General features: G+C 47.4%; 1 protein-coding gene across 2 annotated transcripts in view; it reads left to right on the top strand.

Moving 5' to 3' along the window:
• The window catches only part of SLC4A5 (solute carrier family 4 member 5), a 111,115-nt gene that overhangs the window by 73,672 nt on the left and 16,946 nt on the right, over positions 1-20,497 (top strand). For both annotated transcript variants that reach the window (XM_025354081.1, XM_025354082.1), the window contains 9 exons: positions 1,786-1,943; positions 2,996-3,083; positions 4,542-4,696; positions 5,281-5,490; positions 7,116-7,290; positions 9,151-9,284; positions 10,328-10,599; positions 16,218-16,276; positions 18,955-19,155. In XM_025354081.1, the coding sequence (XP_025209866.1) occupies positions 1,786-1,943; positions 2,996-3,083; positions 4,542-4,696; positions 5,281-5,490; positions 7,116-7,290; positions 9,151-9,284; positions 10,328-10,599; positions 16,218-16,276; positions 18,955-19,155 (1,452 nt within the window). The remainder of the gene's footprint in view (positions 1-1,785; positions 1,944-2,995; positions 3,084-4,541; positions 4,697-5,280; positions 5,491-7,115; positions 7,291-9,150; positions 9,285-10,327; positions 10,600-16,217; positions 16,277-18,954; positions 19,156-20,497) is intronic.

The raw sequence follows: 20,497 nt of genomic DNA, 5'->3' as shown, positions 1-20,497 counted from the left end.
GAGGCACGAGAAGTGCTTGAACCCAGGCGGAGGAGGTTGCAGTGAGCCGAGATAGTGCCACTGCACTCCAGCCTGGATGACAGAGTGAGACTCTTGTCTCAAAGCAAAACAAAACAAAACAAAACAACAACAAAAACAAGTGGGTTTGTTGGGACACCCTGAAGCATTGCTGTTTTCGAAGCCTCATTCTGCAGAGTGCTTCTGCCCAGCCTGCATCTCCTCCCCTTCCCTGGACACCCCCGCCCCAACCCCGCCTGATGCTTGGAGACGGTGACTGCCCTGGTACTCCCAGCCCTCCACCCTGAAGAATGCTGCTTAGTAATCAACTGACCATGCCTGAGACAAAGGGACATTTTGAGTCTCGGGGACTCTGGTGTTCCTGTCAATTCCTGCTTTTTCTCACTATATTAGGATCCTTGGGGCTACTGATGGTTGCCCAGGTGGTTGTGGAGGGTTATTTTTTTTTCCCCAATTGGATTTAAAAGATTATAAGGGTACAGCTGTTGCTCACGAGCCCCTCCTCGTGCTGGTAGGCCAACCAGCCCAGTGTGTATGATGCCCCCACGTGAGTTGAATCAGGAAACAGCCATGGGGACAAAAGGGCAGGACCTGTTGACCATATCCATGCCCACAACTGACCCCTCCACAGGGACAGGAAGAGACACAAGGAACCTGTGTCTTCACTGAGGCTGTGAGAAACAGGCCTGTGCCCACGGGAAAGACTCCAGCAGAAGGGGGATTGGTGGGAAAATTGTGATATTCACAGGCGCTCTCTTCAGAGCTGTCCTCTACCCCCAGGCTCTTTCCCACTGTGTCAGCCACTGTGGACTGCACGCAGCCCTGCCGCCACCCCAACTGCTCCCCTCCATCTTCCAACAAAATTATCTCTGTCTCTTGTCTGTCCATGCCCTTGCTGCCCAGAGAGAAAGCAATCTGAAAAAGAAATTCATTCTAAGATGTTGAGGACTAAGAAGAGCTTGAAAGTAGCCACCCCTGGAGGATCTTCAGTGTAAAAGACGACTCAGGAAGAATGAAGTTATAAATGCAGACAGTGGGAACATGTTTGGGTGGAGGGTTTGTCTCCAATACCTCTCACATCAGACCCCACTGGCTCTGCCTGTGTGACCTTCTTCCTTTGAAGAGACACTAGCCAGAGCGACTGAAGAGAGGCTACCTTGATAGTCTCCGCTGGAAAATTCCAGAAGTTATGAATTTCCTGGGAGGTCCCCTGGGGGTAACTTGGGGTCATGGAAGTCTCCCACAGACTTGGAGACTGGTCCAGGAATTCCTGTGAGCCAGGAAGCTGGTGACAAAGGGAAAAGAAGGCCTGTCTACTCTGACCATCAGAACAGGCCTCCTCCTCCCCACAGCCACCAAAAGTGAAGGTGGAGAGGGGAGGTCTGGGTGGCTAGAGTAGAAGCACTGAGACTTCCCGTCTGCTCAGCCTGAGGAAGGCAATCTGGGCCTGATGTCTGGCAACCCCAGGGCTCTTCTCTGACCCCTCAGCCCACAGCTCAGTGGAGCCGTTTTCATCCATCAAGGAATGTCTTAGTCAAGGAGAGTCATTGCCAGTACCTTCCCATCTACAAGGCTTAATGGTGCCTGGGGTTAACCTACATTCAGTCTTCCCATCTGCAGAATCAAAGGAGTACTTGTTTATTCTTTCAGTGTCTTGGCAACATTGAGAGAATTTTTTTCAAGTTAGGCCTCAAAGCAGTCTGAAGGGAAGTGAAGGAGAGCAGGTGGGAGTCTTCCTTGGCAATCTCATTTCCCCTCCCTGTTCAGCGGAAAAACAAATTCATGAAGAAGATTCCCAAGGACTCAGAAGCCTCCAACGTGCTCGTGGGTGAGGTGGACTTCCTAGACCAGCCATTCATCGCGTTCGTGCGCCTCATCCAGTCGGCCATGCTGGGAGGAGTGACCGAGGTGCCTGTCCCCACCAGGTGAGAGCCACTGAAACCTGTCCCCATGCCACCCTTAGGGAACCAATCAGCAGTACAGTCAGCAAACAGTGCTGTTGACTGTTAGTGCTCTCAGAGACACCTCTAAACTTGGAGGCTGCTGGGAAGGGAAATCTTCTGACTAGAGAAGAGTTTTAGAGTTTATTAAAAATAATCATAAAAGAGGCCGGGTGCGGTGGCTCATGCCTTTAATCCCAACACTTTAGGAGGCCAAGGCGGGCCAATCATGAGATCAGGAATTCGAGCCCAGCCTGGCCAACATGGTGAAACCCCGTCTCTACTAAAAATACAAAAAACTTAGCCAGGTGTGGTGGTGCACATCTGTAATCCCAACTACTCAGAAGGCTGAGGCAGGAGAATCACTTGAACCCAGGAGGCAGAGGTTGCAGTGAGCCGAAATCGTGCCATTGCACCCCAGCCTTGGTGACAGAGCAAGACTCCATCTTGGAAAAAAAATTAATAATAATAATAATAATAAAGAAGGAGGTAACAACTGGGAGAGAAGTTGTCAGGTGGGCTTGGGCAGCAAGACAAAGGTGAGGATGCTTGATGGGGAGCCTCATGGGAGGGGAAGAGGAAATGTTCCTCCAAAGCAAACATAGGGTTCCATGGAGGGAAGTAAAAATGTTAAAAATGGGCCCAGCGCAGTGGCATATGCCTCTAATCCCAGCACTTTGAGAGGCCAAGGTAGGTGAATCGCTTGAGCCCAGGAGTTGGAGACCAGCCTGGGCAGCATGGTGAAACCCTGTATCTACTGAAAATATAAAAAATTAGCTGGACATGGTGGTGCACGCCTGTAGTCCCAGCTACTCAATAGGCTGAGGTGGGAGGATTGCTTGAGCCCAGGAGGTGGAGGCTATAGTGAGCCAAGATTGTGCCGTTGCACTCCATCCAGCCTGGGTGACAAAGCAAGCACCTGTCTCAAAAAAAAAAAAACCATATTGTTCAGGGCCAAAGAATTCTCTTTACTTATTTCTATTTTTCCTTCTCACTTTCATGCTCCTCTTCCTTAATCTTCTCCATCTTCTTTGCAGATTTCTGTTTATACTGCTGGGACCTTCTGGGAGAGCAAAATCCTACAATGAAATTGGCCGTGCCATTGCAACCCTCATGGTAGATGATGTAAGTGGTAACCAGAAGCTTGTACTCCTGAATTTTACAGCTCCTGCAACAAGCACTGCACCTTCATTCATTAACTTATCCAGCCAGCACATTTGAGCACCTACTGTGTAACAGGCACTACACAGGATGCTAAAGATAACGAGAATCAGGGAATAGTCATTGTCCTTTAGCAGAACCAATCAAGTGTGAGGGACAGACGATAATTGTAAAACTAACCATGTGCCAGCTTCCCAGGGGGTCAAGGAGGGCTTCACAGATGAGGGGGCTTTAAAGCTAAGGAGGAGCAGGAGGAAGGCAGACCCAGCACCAGGCTATGAGGCAAGCATTCCAAACAAAGGAAATGGATCAGGCTCAGAGAAGCTGGATGGAGGTGGTTTGATGTAGGCTCAGTGTAAGAGCTTCAAGGGCAGGAGGTAACACTGGAGAGGTGAGCCAGAGACTACACAGAGCCTGTAAGCAGAGCTGAGTAACACTCTGTCCCCAGAGTGATGGGGAGCCTAGAGGACTTTAACTCTTTCCCGTTTGTGCCAAGAATACTCGCTGGCAGTGCTTGCAGCTGCAGGCTTTACCCCAAGATAACTTTTCCCCAGGAAATGTCTCACTTTTATTATTTTTGCATTGCTCTTGTATATTGACTTTGGAAACAAAAGACATCATTCTACTTACAGCATTCTGTTTTTAGCTGTGGTATTTCCATTTACAAAATATACTCTCAATCATTGAAAATATCAAATGCTAGAAAACTAGCATTCCTACGAGTGATGCTAACATCATTCTCAGTTTTTGGCCTAAGATTCATTCGATGAATCCAGTTTTTCCAAATTAGACGACTCTGATCATTCCAGTGATTCTGATGTTAGTTGTTTTTAGAAATAACTCTAAAAATAATTTTTATATTTCATTTTCACATTGAAAATCAGTCAGATTTGCTTTGGCCTGAAAGAGTGTTTCTGTAAAATTAAATGAGTGCTGGCAATGAGCTGCACCTTTTTTTTTCCTAAACGGGAAAAGGTTAAACATGAGCATATCCCATCGAATCTGTAAGTCAGAAAGCACATTCTGGAGACAGTGTGAACAACACGACGTGAGCCTCCAAGGGCGAAGGGCTGAATGTGAAATATCTGAGCTCCTTGGACTGGGCTGTACAGAGGTTTTCTAATGCGCGTGCTGTGTGGAAAACTGAAACGGAAAGGTTAAGTAACTCAACCAAAGTCCTACAAGCAAGAATATGGAGACCAGGCCTTCAGATCCAAGACAGGCTGTCTTCCCCCAGCACCTGCTGTGTCCCGTTGTGGTTTATTTTACCAATGTGCTATGGTCTCATTCCAAAAACTGAGAGTGAGTTGTCAGTGGGAGACGTGGTTCAAAATGATTTCTTTAAAAACTAGATGTGGTATGCTCCCGGGCATGTCAGAAACAGATGCGATCTTTCTTTTCTCCCTCCTCTCTCCTCACCAGCTCTTCAGTGACGTGGCCTACAAAGCCCGCAATCGGGACGATCTGATTGCAGGAATTGATGAATTTCTGGATGAGGTCATTGTCCTTCCCCCGGGAGAATGGGACCCAAATATCCGAATTGAGCCACCCAAGAAGGTACCCTCTGCTGACAAGAGGTGTGTATGAGAATGGGCAGTAGGGGGAGAAAAAGGAGGCTTCAACTCTGTTGGTATCATTTTATTGCTCTTTAAAATACATCTGAGGCTCAGCATAGTGGCTCATGCCTGTAATCTCAACACTTTGGGACGCTGAGGTGGGTGGATCACTTGAGTCCAGGAGTTTGAAACCAGCCTGGGCAACATAGTGAGATCTTGTCTCTACAAAAAGAAATCAAATTAGCTGGGCATGGTGGCATGCACCTGTAGTCCCTGCTACTCTGGAGCCTGAGGCAGGAGGATTGATTGAGCCCAGGAGGCCAAGGCTGCAGTGAGCTGTGATCATGCCATTGTACTCCAGCCTGGGCAACAGAGTTTGACCCTGTCTCAAAATAACTTTTAAAATAAGTTTTAAAATAATAAGATATATCAGAAGCAAATATGGCTAAATGTGAACATTTGTAAAGTCTAGGTGACCTGCGTGTGGATATTGTTAGATCATTTTCTGCATTTTTGTCTGTCTTTTAAGATATTTCATAATTTTGGTTGGAGAGGTGAGGGGTGCTCTGGGGGACCCACTCTCCCTCATCCCCCTTCTCTTCCAGGAAATCTGTGTTCTCCCTAGCAGAGCTGGGCCAGATGAATGGCTCTGTGGGAGGAGGCGGCGGAGTTGCTGGAGGAGGCAATGGAGGTGGTGGTAGTGGTGGCAGTGGCGGCGGGGCTGGCGGTGGCGGGGCCGGTGGAACGAGCAGCGGGGATGATGGAGAGATGCCAGCCATGCACGAAATCGGGGAAGAACTTATCTGGACGGGAAGGTGCCCACCCCAGGCCTCCCAGTGACCCTGCTGTCCTTTAGACTTCTCTCCTTCTCAGCCGCCCTCTGGGGACCTTTCCCAACCACGGTCTGTAGTGCCCACTCGACCGTGTGGTGCCTGCCTTCTTTCCCTCCCAGAGCCCTTGAACCCCATCACGGATCCCCAAAAAGGGTTGCCTCAGGAGAGGGGAATTTGAGACCCATACAAGAGGAGAGGAACCCAAACTTTTCTCTTAGACATCCTTTGGTGCCTGTTTCCTGGGTCTGCTGTAACAACGTACCATAAACTAGATGGCTTAAAACAACAGAAGGTTACTTTCCTGCAGTTCTGGAGGCGAGGAGTTCCACAGCAGGTGTTGGCAGGACCACCATGCTCCCTGAGGCTCTGGGTGGAATCCTTCTTGGCCTCCTCCTGGCTTCTGGTTGTGGCCAGCAGTTCTTGGTGTTCCTGGCTGGCAGCTGCATCACCCCCGGCTCTGCCTCTCCACCACATGGCCTCCTGTGTGTCTGTCTTCACAGAGCACTTTCCTCTTTGTATAAGGACCCCAGTCATATTGGATTAGGGCCCACCACAATACTTAATCTAAACTGGATTACATCTTCATAGATGTGAGGACCTTAATGTATCTTTTGGGGCAACACAATTCAATAACAGCACCTTTTTTTAAAACTCAATTTACCTATTCAAAAACTTTTTTTTTAAAGAAAATAAGAGAAAGTTCTCCTGGCTTGGGTTTCTTTTCCAGCTCTTGGAGTCATTCAGGTTGACCTAGATTTAGGAAAGGATGTGGCCTTGCAAATCTACATATAAAGCATGACTTTGAGAATGAAGTCATGTTTTATATGCCCTTGGCTTTATACCAGTGGTTCTCATTGTACGCAACTGTGGCCCTCCTTAGTCCCCCTACCCCCGAGCCCAGGGGATTTGGCACAACTTGAGAGGGGCGATGCTACTTGCATGTAGTAGGTAGCTGCTAAACATCCTGCAGTGCACGGGACAGCCCCTACAGCAAAGGAGTATCCAGTCCAAAATATCAGCAGAAATGAGGTTGAGAAACTCTGCTCCATGCTAAGGACTGCTTTAGGGGTTATGGGAATAGCAATCCCAGTAAACAATGTCTCCAAACCTAAAATCTCCCACTCAACTGTTCCAGATAGCAAAATCAAAAAATAAGCAAATACCAACCAGTTATAAGGTTTAGGATCTGTTCTTAATGAATCTGTTATAATCTGGGATGCCTCTGTCACTGAAAGTTAGACATACCTGTGTTCACCAAGAGCGGGCACCCTGCAGATGGTCAGGGATGTGAGGAGGACCATCATCTGTGGACCCCAGGACTTCCATTCTCCATGGAATGTTGGGTCTACCCCAGGACATATTCCCATCAGACTTTCTCTCTCCAAAACCCCTATGTCCACCCTTCCCAGTGTGGGTGGTGCCAACCACAAACTGAGTCCTACAGGAATTCATCCCTGGCCCTAAATGTTCTGGTGGAAAGATCTTTGCCCCATCCACCCCAGTCAAGTTCCTTTCCTCGCCCCAGGGTCTGCAGGTTCTTGTAAATAGCCCTGCCCCTGCACTGGTGTTAGTGGTGAGAAAGCAGCCCCTGGGCCTGTCTTGAGCAGGTTCTTCGGTGGACTGTGTCTGGATATCAAGAGGAAGTTGCCCTGGTTCCCAAGTGACTTCTATGATGGCTTCCACATTCAGTCCATCTCTGCCATCCTATTCATCTACCTCGGCTGTATCACCAACGCGATCACCTTTGGTGGGCTTCTTGGGGATGCCACCGACAATTATCAGGTGTGTGTGAGCTGGGGCCCTGAGTGTAAAAGTAAGATCTGCCACCACCTGGTGGCAGCAGGAAGTTTCATCTTGTAATCCCAAAACCAAGGTTTCATCTACCAGCCAGGTTGAGGCCATCAGTATTTGTAATCCTTTACCCTTCAAGTAATAATGATAATAATAAGACAATATTAAAGATCTGAAGCTAAATCTCATTACTAAAGACCACATTTAATGATTATTTAAATAGGCCAAACCGTTAAGGGGAATCGTCTGCTGTGTTATTTGGTACTTTTTCCACTGATACTAGAGTGAATTTAATCAGCACAATTAATGGAGTGCTAATTGTGGCCTTCTCCCCACACTTTTTAAAAACTAACCTTGAATTCTTAGTTTGGAGTTAAGACATTTTTAGAAGGATGGTAAGCTGTGACCATGACAACAACTCAGGCCTCCCTGGGGAAAACAACTCAGCAGAGACACCTGCCAATCTCCTAGGCAAGGATCTTCTCCGGTGGAGGCCTTCAAAGTAGAGCCATTGGAAAGTTCAGTGCACCAAGGAGAAGACCCATTTGTCCAGCTGCCTTCTGGGCATGTCCACATGGCTGCCCCTTGGGATTCCCCATGACTGCTCCTCAGGTCCCTCAATTCACAGAGCTGACGTTGCATCCCTTGTCTTCTCTCCTGACCTGCTGCTCCCCGCCCTTCCCCAGCATAGCAGGTGATACCATGGTTCACTCAGCTGTCTACACCAGAAACTAAGCATTATCCTTGACTCATAAATCCCAGCTGCTCCATGTGGCCCTCACCACATGGCCCTACCTGGCTCTCACACCTCGCCTCCCAGCATTCTCTTTCTCAGCATTCCTACCCTCCCCACCCGTTCTACATTCTGTTTTCCATCAATCCTGATCATCTTTTGGTTCTTCAAGTACATGCTGTTTTTCAGCTCCGGACCTTTTAGACACTACTCCCTCTTCCTGGGACACTGTTTCTTGTCACTCCACTTAACCCCATTCCCCTGGCCAATTCTCTGCTCATTTTTTGGATCTCAGCTTCCACTTATCTACTTCTAGGGAGGCCTTCCTGACCACCCCTTTACCCCTACTGCGTGCTCCTGTGGCACTCTAAACCTATCCCAGCTTAGCACACCTCTTGGCAGTGGCTCTCAACCAGGGACTATTTTCACCCCAGGAGACATTTAACAATATCTAGAGACAGTTTTCATTGTTATAGCCGGGAGGAGGGTTGCTACTGGTATCTAATGTATAGAGGCTGTGGATGCTACTAAACACACTACAATACACAGGACAGACACCTCACAACAAAGAATCATCTAGCCCAAAATGTCCGTTGTGCAGAGGTTGAGAAACCCTGCTATATGGAAATTGCCTGGTTACTTACCTGTGTCTCCCACTAGAATGAAGAGGTGTTATCTTGTTCAGTGATGGGTCCTCAGTCCTTTCATAATGCCTGGTACATAGCAGACAGTTAGTGGATTTTGAATAAATGAATTATCTGACCTGTAAAAGCACCAAACAGATGTTTGAATGAATGAATAATCAGATGGATAAATGGACTGTCCTCTGGGAGTAGAATGGACACAGAGAAAAGCATGTCCACTGTTTTGTAGGCCCTGGGTGCCAAAAGGAAGTCACATGGTACCTTTATCTAGATGGAATTAAACAGAGTGACACTGGTCATGATGGCACGTTGTAGAGGCTGTAGGAGATGGAGAACAGGATTTAGGCAGGAAAGGGCCCAGAACAAAGGATAAACACTGTGGCCTGGGCCCGTGGAGAGATTGCTGGGCTGCAGCCTGTGTGGAAAGACCCCTTCTCCTTCCTATGCTGAGTCACACATTCCTTGTGCCCCCAGGGAGTGATGGAGAGCTTCCTGGGCACTGCCATGGCTGGCTCCTTGTTCTGCCTCTTCTCGGGACAGCCTCTCATCATTCTCAGCAGCACAGGGCCCATCCTCATCTTTGAGAAGCTTCTCTTCGACTTCAGCAAGTAGGTGTCCCTTGGTGGCCCCCAGTGCCTGCTCTCACACTTGGGGTGGTATGCTGGGGCCAGAGCAGGAATAGGCCCAAAGGGGAGGTGGTGGTGCGGAGGTGCCAAAGCCATCTTTAACCATGGGAAGGGCTACCAGGTGGCTCCTCCTGACTCCTGCCAGCTACCTGCCTTTAAGACATCTTAGTGCATATTGGCACAGCCAGTAGGGGCCAGCCACGACAAGAGGAGAAAATTCACACCACTCAGTTCGTGAGCAATGGTGATTTGATAGGCAGTATGGTGCATGAAGTCTTGGACTGAAGGTCAGAAGGTTACACCCAGACCCAGGCAGCTCCCATCGCTACTCCAGGCTCAGTTGCCTCCTCTACAACATGAGGGTTTGGACTACACCATTTCCAAGGGCTGCTCCAGCCCTGTTCTTCCAAAATTCCCATTTTTCACTCACTCTGGTGTCTATTACCAACTGTGGGCACTGAGATGTCTTAGCACCTTCCTGCCTCCCCCATAAGATCTTTAAAAAAAATTTCTTTGGCTGGGCGTGGTGGTTCACACCTGCAATCCCAGCACTTTGGAAGGCCAAGGTGGGCGGATCACCTAAGGTCAGGAGTTTGAGACCAGCCTGGCCAACATGGCAAAACCCCATCTCTACTAAAAATACACAAATCAGCCGGGTGTGGTGGCGGGCGCCTGTAATCCCAGCTACTTAGGAGGCTGAGGCAGGAGAATCACTTGAACCCGGGAGGCAGAGGTTGCAGTGAGCCAAGATTGAGCCATTGCACTCCAGACTGGTCAAAAGAGTGACACTATCTCAAAAAAAAAAAAAAAAAAATTTCTTATAAAGATGAACACTGGACCCCCATGAGATCTCAAATATCAGACAACTGCACCCAAGAATTGTCCCTGTCCCCAGTCTTTCACAATCCCTGGGAGGGCATCTGTGCCACAGGAGGACAGATAAGCCACTCAGGGGTGGGTCTGAGGAGTCAAGCACAACCAGGAGGCCTGGGCTGGAGGCCCCTCACCTCCCCTCTGCCTTCCAGAGGCAATGGCCTGGACTACATGGAGTTCCGCCTCTGGATTGGCCTACACTCAGCTGTCCAGTGCCTTATCCTAGTGGCCACAGATGCCAGCTTTATCATCAAATATATCACCCGCTTCACCGAGGAGGGCTTCTCAACCCTCATCAGCTTCATCTTCATCTATGATGCCATCAAGAAGATGATCGGTGCCTTCAAGTACTACCCTATCAATATGGACTTCAAGCCGAACTTCATCACCACCTACAAGTGCGAGTGCGTCGCCCCTGACACAGGTGACCGGTAACCCCAGACATGCCGTGGGCCCTCACCTACCCCACCAGCCCCCTGATCCTTCACCACAGCTCTCTAATCCCACTGCTGGGGAGGGGCCATTCAGCCAAGGGCTTACTGTTCCAAGGGAGCAAATACAGGATCTTGAACCCAGTGTTCGGAAGGAAACCAAGGGGACAGTAGCTCTAATAAGAGTCACAGGATTATCATCAGGAGGGCACAGGGATACCCCAGGAAGGAGTAAGGCATGCTTTGCCTCAGTGTGGGGTAATGTGGAGGCCACACCTATCGGGAGTGCCACTCAGGGGTTCCTGCTGCAGGCCAGAGATAGACCTGATGGTGCCTGAAGTCTCTCCCAGCTCCATCAAGTCATGATACGATGAGCTCTCCCCAAGACAGTGCTGCCCATGTGGCCACATACCATGTAAGGTGAGACCACACCTGAGGGATGGACATCCACACAGATGGAAAGATGTCCAGAGTGGAGGCTCTGCTGACCATGCCGTCTGAGAACAGTTGGAAAACCGGGTCTTATTCAGCCTCTTAGGGAGATGAGTTATGAGAGAAGGACTGTCATGTCACAAAGGAACCGTGTTCACCCTCTGAAGCCACAGGATGTAGAGCTGAATGAGGAACAGGGAGCAGAAACTCCAGGGAGCCAGATGCTGGCTGAATTTAGGGAAGAACCTATAATGGTGGGAGTTAACCACCGTGGGAGTTCTCGGCCTGCTTGGTTGGTAGCAAGTTACTTGGACACTCTCTGGATGTCCATCTGCCAAGGGTGTTGTAAAAAAGGATCCCTGTACAGATGGGGTCAACCTGATAACACCCAGTGCCACTCCTGTAGAGTTACTTTCTGGCCAAAACACCTGTCATCTATAAGTTAGGGCTTCCCACAGAGTCTGAGCCTCCTTCATAGTCATGATCATGCCCCTAAGAGCCTTCAGTGGGATGTGCCCAGAGTGCCCAGGGTGCTGCAGAGCAGGAGCAGGAAGTCTATGTACACATCTCCAAGCACCAAGGCTGGACTCACAGAGAGCAAACTGAGGTCCAGAGACCACCCAAGGTCATGCCAAGCCTCAGTTTCCCTGGCTGTAAAAGAGGGCTCTCAATGCAGGCCCTGCTGGTCTCCTGGGACTCCTGTGGGGTTTCCAAATCTATACCCGATTGAGTTGAAGGAATTAAGTGGATAGTAGGTTGTTCAGCCCCTTAATACATTCCTACAGGTAAAAAAATCAATCATAATATTTGAAATCGAAAATATTTGCTGCACAATTATTATGTGCCCTACTTTAGGCCTTGTGGAAGATAAAGATGTCCTGCCTTCAAGGAGTTCAGTTTTGATTATAACCCCTTCCCTCTGTGACTGCACTGATTTTGTAAAGAAGTCCAGACTTATTTTTTTCTTTCTTTTTTTCTGCCATTAATTTTGAATTATTCCACTAAAATCTAATGACAGGTGATGCTACCCTTTGTCCTGAGCCAAGGCATGTTGCTTGCCCAGAGGGGATCCTACCTGCAGGCAGGCCCTTTTCATTCTGCCCTGGAGCAAATCCTGCCTCTGTGGGGAAGCCCCATCAGGGCCCTCTTACGTGCTTGTATCTTCTAGACTGTAGATTCAGTGTTGCATTGACATAAATTTTACAAAAACATAGCTTCTAGAAGCACACATCCTTGATCTCTTTTAGAAAAAAATTCAAATTCTGTGTTTTGTTTTGTTTTGAGACAGAGTCTGGCTCTGTTGCCCAGGCTGGAGTGCAGTGGCGCGATCTCGGCTCACTGCAACCTCCGCCTCCTGGGTTCAGGCGATTCTCCTGCCTCAGCCTCCCAAATAGCTGGGACTACAAGTGTTTGCCACCACACCCAGCTAATTTTTGTATTTTTAGTCGAGGCAGGGTTTCACCATTTTGGCCAGGATGGTTTCGATCTCTTGACCTCATGATCTGCCCGCCTCGGCCTCCCAAATTTCTGGGATTACAGGCGTGAGCCACCACACCTGGCTGCTTTGGCCATTCTGAGAATCATCTGTCCACAGGAAAAAACAAACCCAGGGGTGCTCTAGGAACAAGGGCCGTAGGAGCATATAAGGTGCGTTATGAGGGATATAATGAAGCCACCTGTTCCCAAATAGCTTCCCCTCTGGCTTTGCCCAGGTGCCTGATGTCACCTCATTCTTTGGGGTCATGCTATTGTCATGGTTCTCAAAATTTGGTCCCTGGACCAGCAGCATCAGGGAACTTGTTAGAAATACAAATTCTTGGCCGGGCGCGGTGGCTCACGCCTGTAATCCCAGCACTTTGGGAGGCCGAGACGGGCGGATCACGAGGTCAGGAGATCGAGACCATCCTGGCTAACACGGTGAAACCCCGTCTCTACTAAAAAAATAATACAAAAAACTAGCCGGGCGAGGTGGCGGCGCCTGTAGTCCCAGCTACTCGGGAGGCTGAGGCAGGAGAATGACGGGAACCCGGGAGGCAGAGCTTGCAGTGAGCTGAGATCCGGCCACTGCACTCCAGCCTGGGCGGCAGAGTCAGACTCCGTCTCAAAAAAAAAAAAAAAAAAAAAGAAATACAAATTCTTAGCCTCCTACCCTAGACCTGCTGAATCAGAGTCTCTGGCTGGGCACAGTGGTGCACACCTGTAGTCCCAGCTAGTCAGAAGGTTGAGGTAGGAGGATCACTTGAGCCCAGGAGTTTGAGACCAGCCTGGACAACATAGCCAGACCCTGTCTCTATTTCTAAGAAAGAAAGAAGAGAGAGAGAGAGAGAGACAGAGAGAGAGAGAGAAGCAGCAGAAGCAGAAGAGGAAGAAAAGAGAAGATAAGAGGTGAGGAGAGGAGGAAAGAAAGAAAAAGGAAAGGGAAGGAAGGAAGGAGAGAAATAAAGAAAGAGAAAAAGAAAGAAAAGAAAAGAGAAAAGAAAGAAAAAGGAAGGAAGCGAGGGAGGGAGGGAAGGAGGAAAGGAGGGAAGGAGAGAGGGAGGGAGGGAAGGAAGGAAGGAAGGAAGGAAAGAAAGAAGGAAGGAAGGAAGGAAGGAAGGAAGGACGGACCCTGGAGTAGGGTCCACCCTGACGTATATTAAGTCTTCCAATTGATTCTGATGCACTCTTAAGTTTGAGAACCATCGCTCTGTTGAACTATTAGTAATAATGGGCCATTATTGACCATTAAACCCCAGTAAGATTAAATTTTCAGTTTCTTCACAGAAAGTAAAGGAACTAGAACTAGGACAAGTTAGTTTTAAGTAAGATAACATGGAAAGGAAAATTCTACACATTTAGGAGACTGGGATGAGGGGGACGAACTGTGGAAGGTTTCTTTCCCAGTCCATGGGCCACCTACTCAGTAATGGGCCCATAATCCTAGTTTTACTGTGAGGCCCAGTCTTAATATAGTATACTCTCACTCTTTGTCACTCTTCATCATAAAAGCTTGTTTGGGGGCACTCTCTTTCTATTTGCTTTTGCTTCCATTGTAACTGATTTGTATTCTATTTATGAATGCTGCACACACTGATTTGGCTGCTTTCAATCCCAAGTGAGTACCACTTTGTAAACACTGGAATTTTAAAATGTTTGATACTTGGACCCTTTCTAAAATTTTCCAGGTTATATTTCTTTCATCTTCATCTCAAATGGCTTTCAGATAAACCCTACAGAGTTCTTGATATAAAAGAATTGATAAGCATAAGCAGAAGACATCAAAGGTGGTCTGAAGACATTGGGTAGTGAAAAAGACATCTGAACTCCCCAGGCTCAAGCATCAGCCAGGAGTTCTCTAGCATTTGAGTGAGGACCCCTGAGGCAGCCTTCCTGCCTGGCTTCTCTGTCGCCATCATTAATTGCGCATCATGTTCTTTTGGTCACTGATGTGAGGAAAGGCAATAGAACCCCAATTTCTAATAAATGAAGCCTTCCTCAGAACAATCCTAACAAACCTCTGGGTTTGTAGAGCTTCTAGGAATATTCTGCCATGGGTCAAGATGAAATTCCTTAGCCCCCCAGCAGGCATGGGAGTGAGCAACATAGCAGGGCTCTGTGGTCACATCAGCCCTATGGACAGCTTGTTGGAGATTGGGAGAAGCCCGAAGATAGACCTCTTCTTCTTTCTGGGTTTCTAACTGCCTGTGTCAGCCAGCAGGAGCCACATCGGGCTTACACTGCATTTCAGACATATTGCTGGCAAGATGGCTGGCAGGCCTGCTCCCTGTCTCCACAGACCTGCTGCAGAGGGACTGCTTGCCTCTGCCTTCACTAGAGGAGGATGGTGAGGCGGGCCTGGCCTTTGCCTCTACCCTTGCAGTTCAGGAAGAAGAGAGAAGGCAGCAGGCCTCCAAAGCCTGACTTCCCGTGGGTGGCCACATCCCGGGGGAGCCTGGCCCTGCGAATGAGGAGCAAAGGAAGCAGGACAGACTGCAGAACAGGGGAACAGAAGGGTCCACGTGGAAAGGAGAGACAGATGACTGTGGTTCCTTGAAACTCTCCCTGTAGACCTTCATGTGATCCACATATGGTTAGGGACACTGAAGCCAGGGTAGGGAAGTATCCATCAAGGAACGCAGAGAGAGCCGCTGAGAGCAGCACCTTTGGGTTCCCGATTCTGCTTCAAAACCTGGACTTTGGTTTAACTTTTCTCAACTTGCACTTGGCAGATTAGAAACGATAATATCAAAGCAACAAGTTCTTTCAGGCCTAGCTGACCTTTAATAAAAAGCACATATGCGCTGGGTGCAGTGACTCATGCCTGTAATCCCAGCACTTTGGGAGGCTGAGATGGGCAGAGCACTTGAGGTCAAGAGTTCAAGACCAGCCTGGCCAACATGGTGAAACCCCATCTCTACTAAAAATACAAAAAATTAACCAGGCGTGGTGGCATGCGTCTGTAGTCCCAGCTATTCGGGAGGCTGAGGCACATGAATCGCTTGAACCCGGGAGGTGGAGGTTGCAGTGAGCTAATATCATGCCACTACACTCCAGCCTGGGCAAAAAAGAGGGCTGGAAGGGAAGGAACATATCTGTGGAGGTGAACAGGGCAGGGAAGTTCACGGTGTAGAGCTGGGAAGTTTATAGGCTCTGGGCCAGCCTTCCTGGGATGGGGTCATGGCTCCAAGTATGAACTGTGTGACCTTGGGTGAATTATATAACCTCTCTGGGCCTCAGTTACCTCATCTGTAAAGTGGGCATACTTGGTGAAGATTTGGGATTTAAACAAATGAATATATATAAAGGCTTGGCATAGTGCATGGCAGAGAGTAAGTTCTTTGAACATTTTTAAGTCTAAAAGCCCAGTGGCCAGTGGGGATTCATAAGGCGCGTTATCCTCCAGTTTGTCTTAGCACTTTGTCTTGGTCCCAGATTCCTTATTTCAGTTTTTAAAACCAGCTGTTCGTCGTCAGGCGGGTGCTCTCCTGGCCCAGCTGGTCTGTCAGAGCTGTGGCCCAGGCTCGGTCCCACCAGCCCTTCCCTAACTGGGGCAAAGTGAGGAAGGTGGAGAGGGAGCTGCCCTCACAGTGGAAGCCAGGCCTTGGCTCTAAGGAACTGGAAGGAGATGCGAAGGGGTTGGGAATGCAGCTCCCAGCCCCACAGCTGCTGACCCTGCCCCGTGTCATGTGCTCATCCACAGTGAATACAACCATGTTCAATGCTTCAGCCCCACTGGCACCAGACACCAACGCTTCTCTGGTAAGTCCTTTCCTCTCATGTAAGACATTTGAGTGCTTTTGTTTGTAGGAGGAGGGAGAAAAGATTTTGGAAATGAGACCAACTTATAGCCACCCAGACTTGCAGAGGTCAACTCCAACCTCACGTCAGGGTCACCTGCAGAGCTTTGTAGATGCAAACTTTTTTCTTAGGTATATACTGTAAACATCCCACTTAAAAACATGCCTCATTCTGTTAAATCCATGTTTTTTGTGTGTTTTTGTTTTTTGTTTTTTGAGACAGGGTCTTACTCTGTCGCCCAGGCTGGAGTGCAGTGGTGCGATCTTGGCTCACCGCAACCTCCACCTCCCTGGGTTCAAGTAATTCTCCTGCCACAGCCTCCTGAGTAGCTGGGATTACAGGCACGCACCACCACACCCAGCTAATTTTTTGTATTTTTAGTATAGACGGGGTTTCACCATGTTGGCCAGGCTGGTTTCGAACTCCTGACCTCAACTGATCTGCCTGCCTTGGCCTCCCAAAGTGCTGGGATTACAGAAGTGAGCCACCGCACCCAGCCCCATGTGTACTAATAATATGATACAAGCCAGGTGTAGTGGTACACGCCTGTAATCCCAGCTACTCAAGAGGCTGAGGCACAAGAATTGTTTTAACCCAGGAGGCAGAGGTGTGGTGAGCCAAGATCGCACCACTACACTCCAGCCTGGGTGACAGAGCGAGACCCTGTCTCAATAATAGTAATAATAATAATAATAATAATAATAATAATATGACACGCACACAGAGGAAGGGGAGGTAGAGGTGAGGGATGGTAAATAGGGCTACACAAAGCTGTAAGCAAAGCCTCCCATTCATCTTTTTGCCTTCTTCCTTCTCTTTCTGCCTAGGACCCCCAATTTCCAACAGTGCCACTCTCCAGCCCCAGAGAGTTTATTAGTGTTTCTTCCTCAATGAACCTAACGTGTTCTTTGCACACCTTAGTCTCTGGGGCCTAAGGTATGGTCTGCCTTTCCCAGTAATGACGGTGGTCTTTAGGAACCAGCATCCCAGCCTAAGTGGCTTAACGATAGAAGTTCAATTCCGGATGAATGTAGCACCTGGTAGGACTTGGGGGACGTTTGTGAGCTTTTACTGTCTCCAAGGTTGCTTCTTAAGTTATTCCTGCCTAGGCAATTGACTGCTCTGCCTACGCACATCCCAGTTGGCAATTTAATTTAATATTTTTCAAAGATCAGGGTTTTGTTTTTGTTTTTTTGTTGTTGTTGTTTTTTTTGAGATGGGGTCTTGCTCTGTTGCCCAGGCTGGAATGTAGTGGTGTGATCATATCATCACTGCAGCTTCAAATTCCTGAGCTCAAGTGATCTTCCTGCCTCAGCCTCCTGAGTAGCTGGGACTACAGACATCAGCCGCCATGCCTGGCTAATTTTTAAATTTTTTGTAGAGACAGGGTCTCACTATGTTGCCCAGGCTGGCTAACTATCAAATTTTGAGAGAGAAAGAACAGAATCAGTCAGTGCCTATTTCTGAGTCCCTATTATATGCAAGGGGCCATGTACACTGAAGGCTAAAAAAGACATCTGAGAAACCAACGTGGTCCCTGTCCTCAATTTTGTTTTTAATATATTTGTGGAGAAGAACTTGAAAAGTTGTGGGACAGCATAAGCAGAATACACCATGCATTAAATATAGGCCAAATGTGTACTTCAGTCTTGAAGGCAGGAAAGGAGGCTGCTGGAGAGGCCAAGGAAAGCCTCAAAGAGGAAGTAGAATGCGATCTGGTCTTCAAGGTTGGGAAACAGTTGACTCAGCAGAGAAAAGCACATTCCAGACAGAGGGAACAGCATAAACAGAAGGGCAAGAGAGGAAAAGCACAAAACCCGTGCAGAGGCTAGTGGGTGGGCTAGGCCAGCTAAGACGGGGTGAAGGTGGGGCTCGGACAGGCAACCACAAGAGACAAGCCGGGAAAGAGATGTGGGGCCAGACCAGTGAGGGCAGCAGAGGAATGCCACCCTGGAGGGGACATTTTAAGTTGCTTTGGTGATTTACTTTTATATATATAAAATATGATTTATATTATATATAACATCTATAATTAATATGAAAATTATATAATTATATATTATAATATATAATTAATATATATAATTATATATTATATAATTTATATATAAAAATAATTTATATATAAAAATTCACTGTTGTGTACGGCCTGGATTTGAGGCATCTGAGACACCAAGGTGGGGAATGGCTGAAATGACCCAAGAGGGGACTGACAAGGGATGTGATCCCCCCTATGTGAAAGGATGTGACAGAGGGGATGGAGGGGAGAGAATAAAGATGAGACACTTCAGGAAGGAGGCATCCACAGGACCTGTGGTTGGTTGATGGGAGCCAGGCCTGCTGAGGGAGAAGGCATCCTCTCTGCACTTTTCCTCCTTACTAGCACAGCAGTGCATCCTAGAACACAGGGAAGAAACACATGTGAGCTCCTAATCTTCCCAGGGAGCTTGTCATTCCATGAACCAGCCCGTCCCCAGGAACATCACTGTGTTGCTGAGGACACCATCATGGCCGGGAGGGCTGGGATCCCTCAGAGGGTGTGGGAAGGTTTGCTGGCTGCCTGGGGACTGCAGTGGGAAGGACACAGCTGACTGATCAGGAAGATGCTGACCCATTGTCTCCTGTGCTTGGTCTCCAAGTACAACCCCCTTAACCTCACAGCGTTGGACTGGTCCCTGCTGAGCAAGAAGGAGTGTCTGAGCTATGGCGGGCGCCTGCTTGGGAATTCCTGCAAGTTTATCCCAGACCTGGCGCTCATGTCCTTCATCCTTTTCTTTGGGACATATTCCATGACCCTGACCCTGAAGAAGTTCAAATTCAGCCGCTATTTTCCTACCAAGGTAAGCTCACCCTGCAGTTAGGAGGGGACCTGCAGTCAGACTGCTGCTGAGTCCCCAAGAGAGGGTTCTGGTCCACCCATGGATGGACTCCACATGAGCACTGGACCACTGGGGTTTTTCAAGTTAAGTCAGAGAGAACTGTGTTCCCTTGTTGGCCGGTCCCCTTGGCAACACTTGGTATCGTCAGGCTTTTATCTTTAGTCTTTGTCTATAGTATTATCTCATTGTGTTTTAAAAATGTTTCGTTTCCCTGATGACTAATGAAGTTGAAAGCACAGCTATTCCTGTGTTTATTGGCCATGTGGCCAGTTGACTTTCTGTTTGGAAGTGTCTGTTGAAATCCCTTGCACATTTTGGGTTGTCTGCCTTTCTGATTTGCAAGAGTTTTTTATATCTTCTGGGTAGAAATGTTTTTGTGATTATATGTGTTGTGAAATCTCCCACTCTGTGACCGTTTTTTTCTTTTTACATCCTTAATGGTATCTTTTGATTAACAGAAATTATTAGTTTTATTGTAATTGAATATTCAAACTTTCCTCAAGGCAAATATTGGACAGCAGATATTCTTGTATGTTACCTTCTAAAAGCTTTATTGTTTTTCCTTTCATGTTAGATCTACAGTCCGTCAGAATTGATTTTGATGTGTACTGTGAGATAGTGTTTCTTTGTGATTTTATACGGTCAATTGTTCCACTATTTTTTAAAGACTATTCCTTCTCCATTGCTTTGCAATACTTCCTTTGCCGTATATCAAATGTTCCTATATGACAGGGTCTGTTTCTGGGTTCCTTATTTTGTTTCATTAGTTTATTTATATATCAGTATGACAGTCTTAATTTCTGTAGCTTATAAGTAATTATATCTTTGTCTCCCAAACTCTCTCTCTCTTTGTCCTTTTTATATAATATTTTCTTGGTCCTTTGCATTTCCACATGAATTTTAGAATCATCTTAAATTTCACCAAAATGAAAACTTGTTCAAATTTGATAGGATTATCTTTGACTCTGTTTGGGAAGAATTGATGTCTTTCAAACTTTGAGTTTTCTGATTTATGAATATGGTATACTTCATTTATTTTGGTCTTCTTTCTCTCCATGATGTTTTATACATTTTGATCTTGAAGTCTTGAACATTTTTTGTTAGATTTATTTCTAGATACTTGATTTTTTTATACTGTCATAAATGCTAACTGCTATTTTATTTTTTATTTTATTATAAAAATAATAATTATAATCATATAATCATAATTATTATTATCTTGAGACACAGTCTCACTCTGTCACCCAGGCTGGAGTGAAGTGGCATGATCTTGGCTCACTGCAACCTTCACCTCCCAGGTTCA

Source organism: Theropithecus gelada, chromosome 13 (assembly GCF_003255815.1).
Source record: "Theropithecus gelada isolate Dixy chromosome 13, Tgel_1.0, whole genome shotgun sequence".
NCBI lineage: Eukaryota > Metazoa > Chordata > Mammalia > Primates > Cercopithecidae > Theropithecus > Theropithecus gelada.
This window is presented reverse-complemented; position numbering and strand designations above follow the sequence as displayed.